General features: G+C 40.3%; 1 protein-coding gene and 1 long non-coding RNA gene across 3 annotated transcripts in view; both read left to right on the top strand.

Annotated features, from left to right (window-relative positions):
• Positions 1-6995, top strand: part of hdac9b (histone deacetylase 9b) — a 29851-nt gene extending 22856 nt beyond the window's left edge. Inside the window, exons 7-11 of the mRNA XM_056763037.1 lie at positions 301-416; positions 1790-1912; positions 3198-3393; positions 4164-4375; positions 5442-6995. Coding sequence (XP_056619015.1) covers positions 301-416; positions 1790-1912; positions 3198-3393; positions 4164-4375; positions 5442-5768 — 974 coding nt within the window. The 3' untranslated portion in view covers positions 5769-6995. The remainder of the gene's footprint in view (positions 1-300; positions 417-1789; positions 1913-3197; positions 3394-4163; positions 4376-5441) is intronic.
• A 554-nt stretch (positions 6996-7549) lies between these two features.
• LOC130432963 (uncharacterized) overlaps positions 7550-13636 on the top strand; it is a 34251-nt gene continuing 28164 nt past the window's right edge. For both annotated transcript variants that reach the window (XR_008908509.1, XR_008908508.1), the window contains exon 1: positions 7550-7728. This is a non-coding gene — a long non-coding RNA (uncharacterized LOC130432963). The remainder of the gene's footprint in view (positions 7729-13636) is intronic.

Here is a 13636-nt window from a genome sequence, read left to right as displayed (position 1 = left end):
TCAGTATGAAAGATGGATAAGATGGACAAACGTTTTAATTCTTGTGTTGTATTATGGACTATGTATGAACATCTGCTACAGTATGTAAAATATCTTGAGGGCAATACTAAATTGAAAACAAACAAAAAAATATACTTTATTTTTATTCTTTCCTCTTAATAAATTTAATATTATTTTTTCAGATTGTACGAGGTAAATGTAGCCGATGACCCCAACTGTACATACAAGCATACTCAACATGTTATCATAGACTGGCCTATAAAATTAATGTTTTTTTCCCATTTATTTTACATTCAACAGAGTCCACAGCCAGCAGCAGTGCTCCTGGATCAGGTCCCAGCTCACCTAACGGGGCCTGCAGTGCCTTGGGGGCTGAAAACGGACCCTCCTCTCTACCAGTCACCACACGCACTGAGGTACTGCTCCAATGTCACATTTGCACATTTGCACTTTGGATAAAAGCGTCTGCCAAATGACTGAATAAAAAAAATGAATAAATGTTTAACCGCAGATACGAAAGACCATTAACAGTCGAGACTTCTCATCAAAGCTTTTCTAAAACATTAGAGCCCTTAGACTTAAAAACGTTGATGGCCAACAGGCCGCACACATAAATTTCATAGACACAAGCCCAGGCTGTCGTTGTGCAGCTATGAAAACAGAACGCTGTTTCTACGGCCCGTGACCTGCTTGTTCGTCTCAGTCCAATGAAAACTGCTCCCAGCGTAGACAATAAAGAGTCCGTTCACTTCCTGTTCTCTACCACTAACCTTTACTGGCATAGCTGTGTGGTTTTCTGTACCCGCAGGTCTCGTAAAGCTCTGGCCAAGAAAGAGTAGATCAGATATTCTGTGCTTTAAAGGCGGCGGGGTTGAGTTCAGAGCTCACCTTTGGACTTCCTCCAAATCACTGAGATGAACGTTCTCACTATTAGCCCTCAATATAGTGTGTATAATAACCTCATATGTCTTTATATTTTATCGTGGAGGTCTTGTGCACTTCCCTAATGTTCATTAGCTCCCTCTGACTCACTTCCTGTTGGCTTCATGGCTCGGTTGCTTCGGGTCCCTGTGGACTTTGCTCACACAGAGGTGTGTTCTGGGCAAATGTGACATGTCTCTGTGAAGCCTCGGCTTAGCAGCTGTGTTATTCTTCAGCACCACTGTTTACACTCCCATGGACCTCCAATGCAATAGCTGACAAGGAATGCGTAGTGCGCCCTGATCCACTGCCGAAGTGGTGGGTGGTTGAGCTTAATTGATCTGCCAGCCGCTGGTAGCCAAAGACACGCTAACAACACAAACACGCCCGATCACTATTGTATTGACATTAGCCGACTGGACTGGCGGGTTGAGGCGCTTTCTGCAGACGCCGTGCTACATACGAAAGCGAACCACATTTGTGAACCGTTACATTGGGTATCGTCTTTCAGAGCGAACTGGTCTTCTGGGTCAAATAAAGGCAGATACAGGTCAGTAAATAGGCAGGAGGGATTATGGGTAAACAGGATAGCTAAAGCTGATGAGAAGATCATACGCTGTTTCTCAAAAACTATTACCGCAAATGATTTGGGATACGATGGTGCTGTTGTGGGCGTCTCTGCGGCCCTGGTTTTATTTCCTTCAGTTGAATTCATACAGCTCCACTGCGGCAGGAACAAAACCGTCATTCGTCTTAGTACATTAAAGTTTATTGTTCTGTTGCTGTTGCTATTTCCAATGGTCCATAGTGGGATTTCAAAATGTCTCTCTTTCCCCTCCCTCTGTTTTGCTCCCTTTTTCCATCACAGCGTTGGCCATCGCAGCCGAGGTTACTAGGTCCTGAAAGCTCCATGTCTATGTTAAATCTCTATACATCTCCTTCTCTACCCAATATATCAATGGGTTTCTCGGCCGTCTCTCCTCCTATCAGTGTAAGTCAAACAAATCTCTTTCAGAAACTCTATTAAGGCCTGTCCACACCATATCTGGATTCAGTAGTGAATAAACAAAAATCAGTACCAGACATCCATTGCTGAAACCTTGCATTATTTCATATACATTGTTTAAATGCACTTCTGTATATAAATATGAAATCTGTGCACGTCATTGGAACAATCTAGATTTGATTTGAAATCATTATACTATTTAAAGAGTTGCTTAATTTTGTCTTATGAGCAATATTTTTTGAATTGTTGTACATTGATAGTTTTTGTGTTTTTGCGAATATTTACATATCGCTGCTGTCTTTATGAAACTGTGATTTTTAGTCCTGTACTCGCCATAAATCATTATTAGTCACCATTGTCACTAGGTTTCACTAATATCTTAGCAATAAAGAGTGTTAAGTGCTTGCCAACTTTGATAACACAGTATTTAATCAATTAAAAAATACAGGGTTTCTCCATTTCCTGAAAAACAGCAAATTTGGACATCTGAGTTTTCGGAATAATCCCGATGATATTTAGTTGCATCAGACAATAAATTATATTATACCATTTTCTTTCTGTGGCACTATTCATAATTTAGAATTTTTGCAAAGCATCTTTACATGCGTATAGGAATACTTTTTTCTCTCTAACTTGAGGTTAGTCTCTTGTAGACTCTCATTTAAGAGTCACCTATACTGATTGAATCTAATGTGGATGTTTATACTGATAAATGAGGGGAAATGTCATCTACGGCCTCGGTTCAGCTGCATATTGTGCTGACTGTTGAAAGAGCAGCCATCCCGGGCTGACTGGATGATATGTGTAGCCTCAGGGTTCTGCCCTTTGACCTTGGGGGATTTTATAGGCCTTAGATAAATATTGTGCTTAAGTGTCTGGTGTCGGTTGCGTTCCAGCCTCCCCCCGGTCACCTCATTCATTACTGCTGTTTAAAGTCCAGCCAAGCCAGAATAATCAAGTGAAGCTGCAAACAATGTTTAATCATGAGGTAATTTTGCAGTTTAATTGCTTTATAGATTCTTAAAAAGATTAGCCTTGAAATTAATTAGCTTAGTGTTTATTAGAGACAGTTAAGCAACTACAAACCTTTTTTATAGTAATTTATTTGAGATGTCTGTAATGTTAAGTAAAATGATGGATCTGAGCAATCCAAGACTATTCGTCATTCTTTAGGTTTACAGAAGACAGATTCACATATGAATCTTTTTCTTGCAGTCTTTTATCGAGCCAACTCAAATAGTCTAAAAAATATCTCTCTATCACATCTCAGGCTGCTTTAGGACTTCAGGAAAAGCATGTTGAAGGTGGTGGGGTATCAGCTGTCATGCAGGGTTTGTCCACGCAACTTCTGGGACCAGTGCCCCTGTCTGTTGCCATGGAGACCAAAGTGAGCATCAGCCACCAGGCTCTTCTGCAGCATCTCCTCCAGAAGGAGCAGCTTCGGCACCAAAAGATCCTTTCCACAGGTAAGAACCTCAAAGCAGCATTCCCATTTCAGAGGAGGATTAGCAAAACATACATACAGGAATCTAACTGTCCGCTTGTGATGACAAAAGTGAAACTTGATTTTGTAACTTTCACACAATACCGGCATGTTAAGTTACAGGTTCAGTCCCCCTGGAGCAACCTGAGGTTAAGTGCCTCGCTCACAGGCACAGTGGTGAAAGCTCATGATTGTCCCTTGTGGTGTTTGAACCTGTAACCTTTTGCTTTTTGGCCCCATTTTTTCTGGGATCAAGTTTTCCTTCATCTTTATAGATGAAAGAGTTTGTTGTACAGTGAAAACATACTGTTAGAGTTAGAACTCAAATCCTACAAAGGAAAGCTAAGCTACAAAAATAATTTAAATAGTTGAGTATGACATGCATAAAGGAATAGTGATCTACAAGATCTGCGAACCATGTTGCTCATTTCATATTGAATATTACGTTTCTTAAACGCACTGTAGCACTATTTAAGGATTATTACATTTTAGGAGTCAAATTAAAGGTGTATAATGGTTCATGAAAACAAGTAAAAAATAGTTTTACAGAATCTTACTGTTTTTACAGATTTTGAATTACAGAAAAAAGTCAAATTACTGGAAGGCATGCAAATTTTTTACAGTATTTTTCAGGTTACCCCGGCTGCCAGAAAATTGAGGATGTTTTCTTACAGTGTATGACTGTTCATGACATTAAGGGGTAATTGTTTGATCTTTTACATTGTATAAACAAAATCCATTTAACTCACATAGGCCAAAGTCATTTGCATCCTCCCTCTCCGCTGGCCATGAGGGACAGTTCTCCTGGAAGCACCCGGCCCAAGCTCCCACGTCACCGACCCCTGAACCGCACCCAGTCTGCACCACTGCCCCAGAGCACACTCGCTCAGCTGGTGATTCAACAGCAACACCAGAACTTCTTGGAGAAACAGAAACAATATCAGCAACAGGTCCACATCAACAAGGTACAACCATTAAACCAACCAACATAAAAATACCAAGGCAACCACATAGTATTTTGTTTTGACTTTAGCTCTATCCTGGGAAAATGACTGTGAAGGATTAAAATGTTTCTGAATCGCCATTTAGTTGACAGCCCATCTCCGTTATGTGAGGAAAAAACCTGTGTATGTTTTAGAAGTGGCACTTGAATTAGCATAGCTTAAGGCATCAGTTGCATGCTTACATCACAAAATTGCACAGGGACAAGTTCAAATGGGCACCAAAGTGGATAGAATACATACTTTTGTTCCCCTGTGGAAATATTTGTGTTTCTGTGCACCAGCAGCCGTGACCTGGCCATCCGTTTAAGTGCAATTATTCAGCCGCGCATGTAAGGTTTGCGACACGGGAGGCTCGCGCACTGAAAGACTCCTTTGTTAGCGCGAGCTTGCAGATTGATCTGCCTTATTATTGCTGAGAGTGCTATGGGAAATTCAAGGTTACAAGACCAATTTTCAGACACGAAGATCAAAAGTGCCTAGAGAGCGGTTGTTTTGCCTATTATTGTTATGGCCTCAGTAACCAGGGGCTGGTCTGGGTGGTGTGCGTGACTTTACTTTGAAAGTTTCTAATTGATTTGTTTTGCATGTTGAAATGATGTGAGGCTTCGAAAAACTGTAGCAAACTGTGTTTAAAAACCCTAAATAACCAATTTAAAGGTAGTTTGTCCAAAAATGTATTATTTCATCATGTACTCACCCTTATGACATTCCAAACATGTATGACTTTCTTTCTTCTGCAGAACACAAAACAAGATATTTTGATAAACGTTGGTAACCAAACAACATGGGCCCCCATTGACTTCCATTGTAAGGACACAAAACCACTGAAACATTTCTCAAAATATCTTCTTTCGTGTTCCACAGAAAAATGAAAGCATTTTCAAACAATAGGTTCGTTCTGGATAGTTTGGCTATTTTTACACTAAATGTGAGATCTTATTCTGAATAATTGACAGTGGTTTGTATACACACATATACGTGTACACATGCAGCAGATCCACCAACAAATCGTTACGTTTCTCCACAGATGCTTTCGAAATCAATTGAGCAGCTGCGTCAGCCCAACGTCCACCTGCAGGAGTCAGAGGAGGAAGAGGTTTCGAATGAACAGGCCATGCTGGAGGACTGCTCGCCCTCTGGTGGCGTCATCTGGAGGCACAGCCCTGACAGGAATGGCACAAAGAGATCCGGCTCACCCACCCAGCCAATGGACATTCATCCTGGGGTCATCCGGGTGAAAGAGGAGCCCAATACCAGTGATGATGAAACACTGGCCACTGAAACCCTGGCTGACAAGCATAGCTCTTACATTAACCAGGTTAATGGGAGGGTTGTGATTCGGGCCATGATATGAAACGAGAAACGTCGGCAGATACAAACACACACACACACATCATGCTTAAAATGATCAGGCGTAACACAGGGCCATCGTTTTGGGAGCTTCAGAAGTGGTTTCATTTGTGAACTTGTGAAGTGATCTCCGTATCGTATGTTCAATGTGTTGTATATAATTGAAGCTGATGGGAATTTAGCTGACTGCGTCTTTTAAATGCTACTTTTGATTGTTCAAGTTTGTTAAAATAATTTAAGAAATTCTGTATCTACCTTATACCCACCATCTTGTAGGATATTCTGTGATTTCCCATAGCACTTTGATTTCCTTATAGATTTTATTTTGCTTTATATAAAGCTATGTTTATGTAAGAGGTGAAAACAATGTCATTGTCTGCTGAAAGATAAACAAAAGTGGAAAACCACCTAAATTCAGGCACGAAAACTCTGGGAACACTTCAAGAATCACATTCTTTATCCCTCGGTCTCCTGTGGCGCAAACCGAAGGCTGCCCAGGATCACGAGCGGGACTGCGCTCTGCGCAGAATTTTGAGAGGGAGAGAGTCGTAGAGGAAATGCCTGGTGGAAGCCAGGAATCAGAATGATTCATGAGCGCAGGAATGCTGGGAGAGGACAGCTCCACACTGAAGTAAGAGGGCCCAGCAGTGAGCTCTGATTTACTGTTGAGGCATATTACAAAGTGAGTGGGGAGACAGTGGTGGGAGCCCCATTTTACAACCAATCATTTCCTCTGTATTCCCACGTGATGTGTTTACCAGGCTCGATGTTAAAAAAAGGGTAATTGTTCTGTTCGCTCTCTCATTCGGTCCTTTCCTGAGGCAGTGTTGCTGTTTTACGGCTGTCTTTCTTTAACTCGTGTAATAGGTTCAAAAACAGTTCTGTTGTATTATTCAGGTTATCAAACCATCTTTTCTGTCATTTATTTTGATGTTGCACTTTCAATGTTTAATTGTTCGTTTCGTGTATGTGATCCTCTGAAAACGTCAACAACAACAACAACAAAAAAAAACTTGTAGGGGAAAATGTTGCATTGGTGTGAGCCATCACTGTCTACAAATAGCCCATGAGTCAACCTGAGCTGGCCTTTTTCGTTCCTGTCGTCTATTCAACTGTTTGGGATGTTTATGGGAACTGTCCACTCACGATAGAACGTCACGTTTAGTTTGTAACGTATGTTTTCCCTTCCTGCCTTGTCACCTTTTATAAAATAAAGTCTTTTTCCATCCCGCACACTTCTTTGGACAGTCTTTTCACTGGACTACAGTCAGAGCGATGGTCCAAAATAAACAAATAACAAGAATCAGAATCAGTTAAAGTGAAGCGCTGTCGATCCCTGACAAACTTTCCCACACTCAGCCAGAGTCCGGCTTCTGATTCTGAGGGCGATACAGAGGTTTTACACTCTGCCTTTGAAGGCTTTCTGAACAGGCCTTTGAAGTGAACATGAGAGCTTTCATAAGTATGCATTAAAGCTGTTAAGATAAAGTGAACCTCAAGCTGGTGATATATAACCTGGGTTAAAGCCACCATGCCAAGTTTAACCAATTATGCAGGGTAGGCTTAGCCTGAGCTCTGACAATTTCCAGTCCGAGCGAATATGCGGAGCACATAACAGTCTATTCTTTGCCACCTGTAAACAGATTTGATATTTCAGAACATTCAGTTTTTGACTTCTGTCTCAATGTTCACAACCTTTAAACCTAGAATACATAACGCTGCACTCAGATCAGATTTACTACACTGACGCCGGTGTCCATGGCAACTTTGTGCATAGAACGCGGATCTACCTCCCACTGCATTGTTTTATGCTAACGGAAGTGACAATAGGCTAGTTAGCGACATCTTGTGTCTCAAACGAAGCAAGTGTCCGATAAAAGTAAACATGGCCATGGGTGAATCTATTATTGTCATGTTCTACACAGTCTTATAGATGGAGAATCTTAAAAAAACATCACAAACTGGTGAGTGACAGAAACACACGTGCAGATTAATATCAATAAACACTGTAAAATTGTTGTAGTAAGCTATATGTCAGTGCTATATTAGCCTATGCTAATCAGCGATAGTTCTCTATGAAATAAAGTGATATTTAAAAATAACGTAGCAATTGAATAATTTCCCATTTCGTGCTTTATGATGCATTATGCTTGTTGATGCTACTTGGTTTTGTTGAATTGATGTTTACTAAAAATGTCCACACACACTAACGCACACTATATCAATTCATATATGGGGTAATATAATAATTCACGCAAAATGTTACATTTAAAAATATTATTATTATTAATATTGCCGCGGCAAGCAAAACGAGTGCAGCCAGTGTGCAAGCAGTGGCGAGAAACTAGGGCCGGGATGTGTTTAAAATAAATTGATAATCGACATTAAAATAATCGCGATATCCGATAATATCGGGTGTGTTTGACTTCATGCAACGTTGCGCAGACGATCAATCTGCTGATACGGACCGGGAGGGAATTTGGTTCGCGCCAAGTGCACACGCACAGACGTTGCAGTGACTTCTTTCACCAGCTAAAACGCTTAGATAAACCATAACTTTTATGCAGTAGAAAAATGTTGCGCTATCAAACCATCCTACCTGTTTTTTTATACTGCTACGGGAATATGAAAGTGTATTTTCGTTGTTACTATACTACATATAATAGTTCTACATATTATTTAATACCTATGGTACAATTTGATTGGTTTTTGCGCTGTAAATTAATCCCACGTGTTTTTTATGCTAATAGGATAATTTGACAGGGTATTTACGATGAAAATTAATTTATGTGTTTATTTTAAAATGGTGGGACTATCTGACAGGGTATTTTGCATTCTAAAAATCATCCTACCTGTTTATTTTGTAGATGTGGTTTAGATTAAGTTTTGCTTTGGGGTAGGAAAATCTGACAGGGTAGGACAATTTGAACACCGGTACAGCCACGCAACCGTGAGGTTTTTCGTCTTTCTCTTGGTCTATCTGCAGTGACGGCAGAAAACAGAAGCTTGACCGAACAAAACAGCGTATCCAAAATTCTGTCACTGTTACTGACTGCCTTGGCATATGAACATTAACGTTCATGCTAAATCCTATACATTGCATGATAATGTTATAATAACGCGTATTTTCCATTATCAATTATCGTTTGGTACCTGTCTGTTGTAATGGACATGGAGATATTTACGAGACATCGGCGATATGCGATAACATCTTCACATCGCCCAGCCCTACGAGGAACCCAAAACTAGAGTGGAGAAAAAAACCTCTGGAGAATCCAGAGCATGTGCACACACATTGCCAACAAAACATAGACATATGACTCAGTTTCACTAACCGCGTGCGTTTTTTGTCTGGCATCTTTTAGCGCTGGGACCGCTCTATCTATCAGTTTCAAACGATCTCTTAATCCAGCGTTATCTGTTTCAAACTATTTCCAAATCCAGCGTTATATCCACCGTTTGTATAACATTCCTCGCCGAAATGCTGTGAACAAACAAACACTGCTGAACTTCACGAACGCAGTGCTCTCAATTGGGTTAAACATTAGGACAACAAAAAGCATAAGAGCAAAAAAAAACATCTCTCACAAAGCCTTTAGTGTACAGAGCCAAGTTTAGTTTATCTAAGCATGCTTTTTTTAATATATTGTAGAAAAGATATAGGAATCAGAAATGATCTCCAAACGTTTGAACAAAATACAACCAGCAGAATATTTATAACCCATTTGAAATCTTAAACAAATCTCTATAAGATTTAATTATATATGTATAATAAAGTCATAAACAAATAAAACGGAAACTGAAAGTGCTTCTGAACCAGAAATTACATCTTGCAAAGTGGTCTATATTAGCATTATACATGTCATCCATTTAAAGTTTTTTTACTAAGTTACATTAAATTGGAATAATTTGAGAAATTGCATTTTTCTCCACATAACAAATTTCAAACCTTCAAATCAAAAGGTTTTTAAGATGATAAATAACATTTTAGTGAACCAAACTAAATGCCCTGCCTTATTTCTCTTTCTCATGTTGAACGGAGAGTTTTGTTAGTAGATATATGTGTGAAATTGACAGTGAAATCAGTGTTTATTTTGGCCTTGATCAAACTTAAGGTGTCAAGACCACGGAGACAGTGCTGGCACCAAGCAAGCAGCATTTATTTTCGAGTAAAAGTTATAAAACACCCACCCCGGTTCCAAATTTATATCAAATAAAACAGAAAAGGGAGCTTGAACTGTTATGCCTTCTCTCTGGTGTTGAATCATTTATTTTGGAGACATGTCTATGCCCAGGTCTCTGGGGTCCGGTGTTGCTGTGTGTTTTGCAGCCTGTTAAAGCAAACGTATATGGCTTGCCGTCCAATTGTTCCACTTTTTCCGAGCTTGCTGACTATGATTGACTGGCTATAAACCACGCTTTGCTTAACTGACAGATCACGGGCATTACATCAATGGAGAAATTCTGTCATTGGATTCATCGGGAGACATATAATATATCTGCAAAGCAAAATAAAAGAGTGGTAACTGCTTGATGGGGACGTTTTGGCTCACGCTGGGTTATCATTACCCATTTTGTAAAGATATTTGGTGGTTTCGCAACATTTCACATTGTGTGGTCAAGACCTCATCCAGGAGACGTCAGCGTATTGAAAGCAGCCAGGTTGGTAGGGTGCGACACGAGGACAGCCAGTTCTGTTCCATTAGTCCCCCACCCATAACCGCTGCGGTGACATTGACCCTCAGAGACGTGACATGTAAAGTAGATGTCATCATGTCTGTTATTGTGACTTTAACAGCATTGATGTTCTCCGTCATGTTTTATGAGATGACTGGAGGAGGGAGGAGATGCAAAAAGAGTAGAATCTGTTATTTGTCAAGTTCTGATTGGTTTAGCTGATAGGTGAGACTGAGGAAGAGCAGTGGCCCGGTGATAAAGGGCCCCCATGGGAAGAGCTGACTGCACTTCATTTTGGATTTCAGAAAAGAGCAACACAGGGAGTGGAAGTGAAGATAGAGAGAGAGAAGTACAGAAGGTATTTTCAGGATTATGGTGCTTTGATATCCATAGCCAGGCATTTTTTTATGGGCCTACTTTCCCTAGTCTGACTGTGTGTGTGTGCTCCAGGGCTCATAAAGCTAACTTTTGGCTGTGTGGACCTCTGGAGTTAGTTGGGCAGGACGTGTTTGAAAGTGTTGCTTGAATGCACGGCCAGGCAGAACAGCACCCGGAGGGCCCTTAACGCTGTGAATTCTGGTGGCGTGAGCTTTACGCTACTTCCAGCTCTATACTCTATGTGTCGTTTGCAACCTGTGTGATCACGGAGCAGAGGGGCCACATACGGCACAGTCTATTAAAAATGGAACACATTCCATTGTGACCTCAGAAGCAATCATCATACCACCGTAATTGTGTTTGAGGGAGCAGTCACGGTGCTGGTCTCAAGCTTGTGTTATAATAGAATGTGACACTTGTGCTAGGGTCTGTCAGGTGTGCTGTAATTCCACTGTCACAATGTTCCTCCGGATGATTGTGAAACGGTGGGGAATGATGTCACAATCATTTCATCTCCAGTACATGATACATTATAAAAAAGACCTAAACACAAATGCGTATATGTAAATGCTCTAGCAAGCTCTGGCAGGTACAGTATATACACACAGAGCATCAGATACGTAATGGCTTCGGAGTTTTGGGACTGTGTTGGTTGAAATATAATAAATGGAGTTGTCAAGTTTGGTTGAGTTTGTGCAGTGACATCTGGCAACAGCCTAGATTGTTTTCTTTGCAGTATAGCATAGCAGGAAGGAAGAGAATGACACTTTCCAAAATGACTCATTCCATGTGCTTATAGGTGAACTTTTAAAAGATAAGGCAATCGGTGCAGAAACCATACTTCAAACATATAACACACAGGCCCAAAACACTATTACTGTCATTACCAGGTGAATTTTACCTCTGGGTGTGTAAATAACGTCATCACGCAGTTGGTAGGAATAAGCACCGGACCAGATTTATACAACGCTCCTACAATTTCAAGTCACTGCGCGAGTCTGGGGGATCATAAAAATCTGTAAAGTTCACGTTCGCCTGCCTCGGGCTGAAGATTATATTAAATGTAGCGGGTTTCTCTCACTCTGAACAACCAAAGTTGGCCAAGAGGAACGTTTTTGTGCGCAGTCGAATTTGCTGGACATCACATCAAGTGTGCAATATAAATCTATTACAGCCAAACTCCACATAAACATTTCCGGTACAAAGTTGTTCACTTTTTCCCCATACCTTTTGTGTAGACTTATGATCAGGGCTGGAAATGTGGGGGGATAACGCTATGCACATTTATATATATATTAAATCTAGGTAAACCATACTAGGTAAACAAACACTTTTTTGTTATACTGGTTTAAAGGTGCTGTTTGAAATTTTTTGAAGTATCTATTCACAGAAATGCAATATAATATACTTAACTATGTGTTCAGAGGTGTATGAAGACACATAGTGTTATATTTTTATTAGAATGAGTTATTCCTATATCTGTATCTCCACTGCAGGTCCCCCTGCGTGGAATTCACCATGTTGTTTCTACAGTAGCCCTAAACAGACAAACTGCTCTACAGAATAAGCTTCGTAAAACGTGACCTCATCTTAGTCCTCTTTTAGCCACCATAGTGCTTTGAAAGGCAGGGGTGGCATGAGCGGTTGATTGCATTTCACAACCTCACCACAAGATGCCGCTAAAAATCACACAATCATCCTTTAAAATCTCCTTGTATCCTGATAGCATGACAGAACATGTGAGCGGAGCTAAGCATTGACATTTCTCACTACAGGAGTATTAGCTATGATGTTTTTGTTAAAACTATGGTAATAGAAACAGAACAGTCCCCCAAAAACATGATCATTACACTTAAATTATAGTAAAACCAAAGTTACCTTTCATAAGAAGTGCTTCACATTTTAAACTCGACACAGCATCAAATTGAAATTATCTCAACTTTTCAGAAAGACAAGCGCACCGCAGGTCATGTGACAAGAACCAACAAGCCGATATAGACGAGCTTAATGAAAGTGGAGACACAGATGATCAAAGCATAACTAAATCTAGAAGCAGAGTTATTGCAAAGTATTTTCAATGTATATAATCCATATATCCTTTGTTTATAACTCCTCGTCTCAACAGCTATCGTGGCCCATAGTTGCTTAGCGACGATAGACGCCAGGAGAACGCAAAGTCCAGGCTATTTGAAAAATAAGGAGAAAACCGCACAGCTAGCATTTCTGCGCGTTTTTTGATGCGAAATGTGAATCCGGCCTTAAAGTGCCGGCACACAAGTGCAGTGTAAATTAGGGGTAAAGAACTCACAGCAACAACAACATCAGTCAAAATAGGACATATATTTATTTCAAACAAACACAACAGCAAATTCTGGGTGGATTTGTGCATGCCCTAGACTCGTGGTGTGAGCAGTATCGGAGCTGAACCGGAGCGAATATATTTTGCACGCTCTGCTCACATGCTCTGTAGCATGACTAAAGAAAAGTAGTATTAAAATTTTAACTCCACGCACCCTAGCAATAACTGTAAATAAGCTGTTCACATTCATTATTATAATAATGTTATGTGCTTTGTACTGTAATGAGCCATGATGAGGTACAGGAGTGGGCGTGGCTGTGGATAAAGTGCTAAGGGAGAGAGGGATCTGCTCCTATTTTGTGCTTTCAATGTAAGCTTTCTAATTGTGTGTAAATGTTCTCACACAGAATAATTATAGTAATGCTGTTCAACAGGGAAGTACAACTTCTGGTTTTATACAGTTGTTACGCCTTGCCAGAATGTGTTAAAGTGTGCATTTATTTTTCACTTTTTTACAC

Source organism: Triplophysa dalaica, chromosome 12 (genome assembly GCF_015846415.1).
Source record: "Triplophysa dalaica isolate WHDGS20190420 chromosome 12, ASM1584641v1, whole genome shotgun sequence".
Lineage (NCBI taxonomy): Eukaryota > Metazoa > Chordata > Actinopteri > Cypriniformes > Nemacheilidae > Triplophysa > Triplophysa dalaica.
This window is presented reverse-complemented; position numbering and strand designations above follow the sequence as displayed.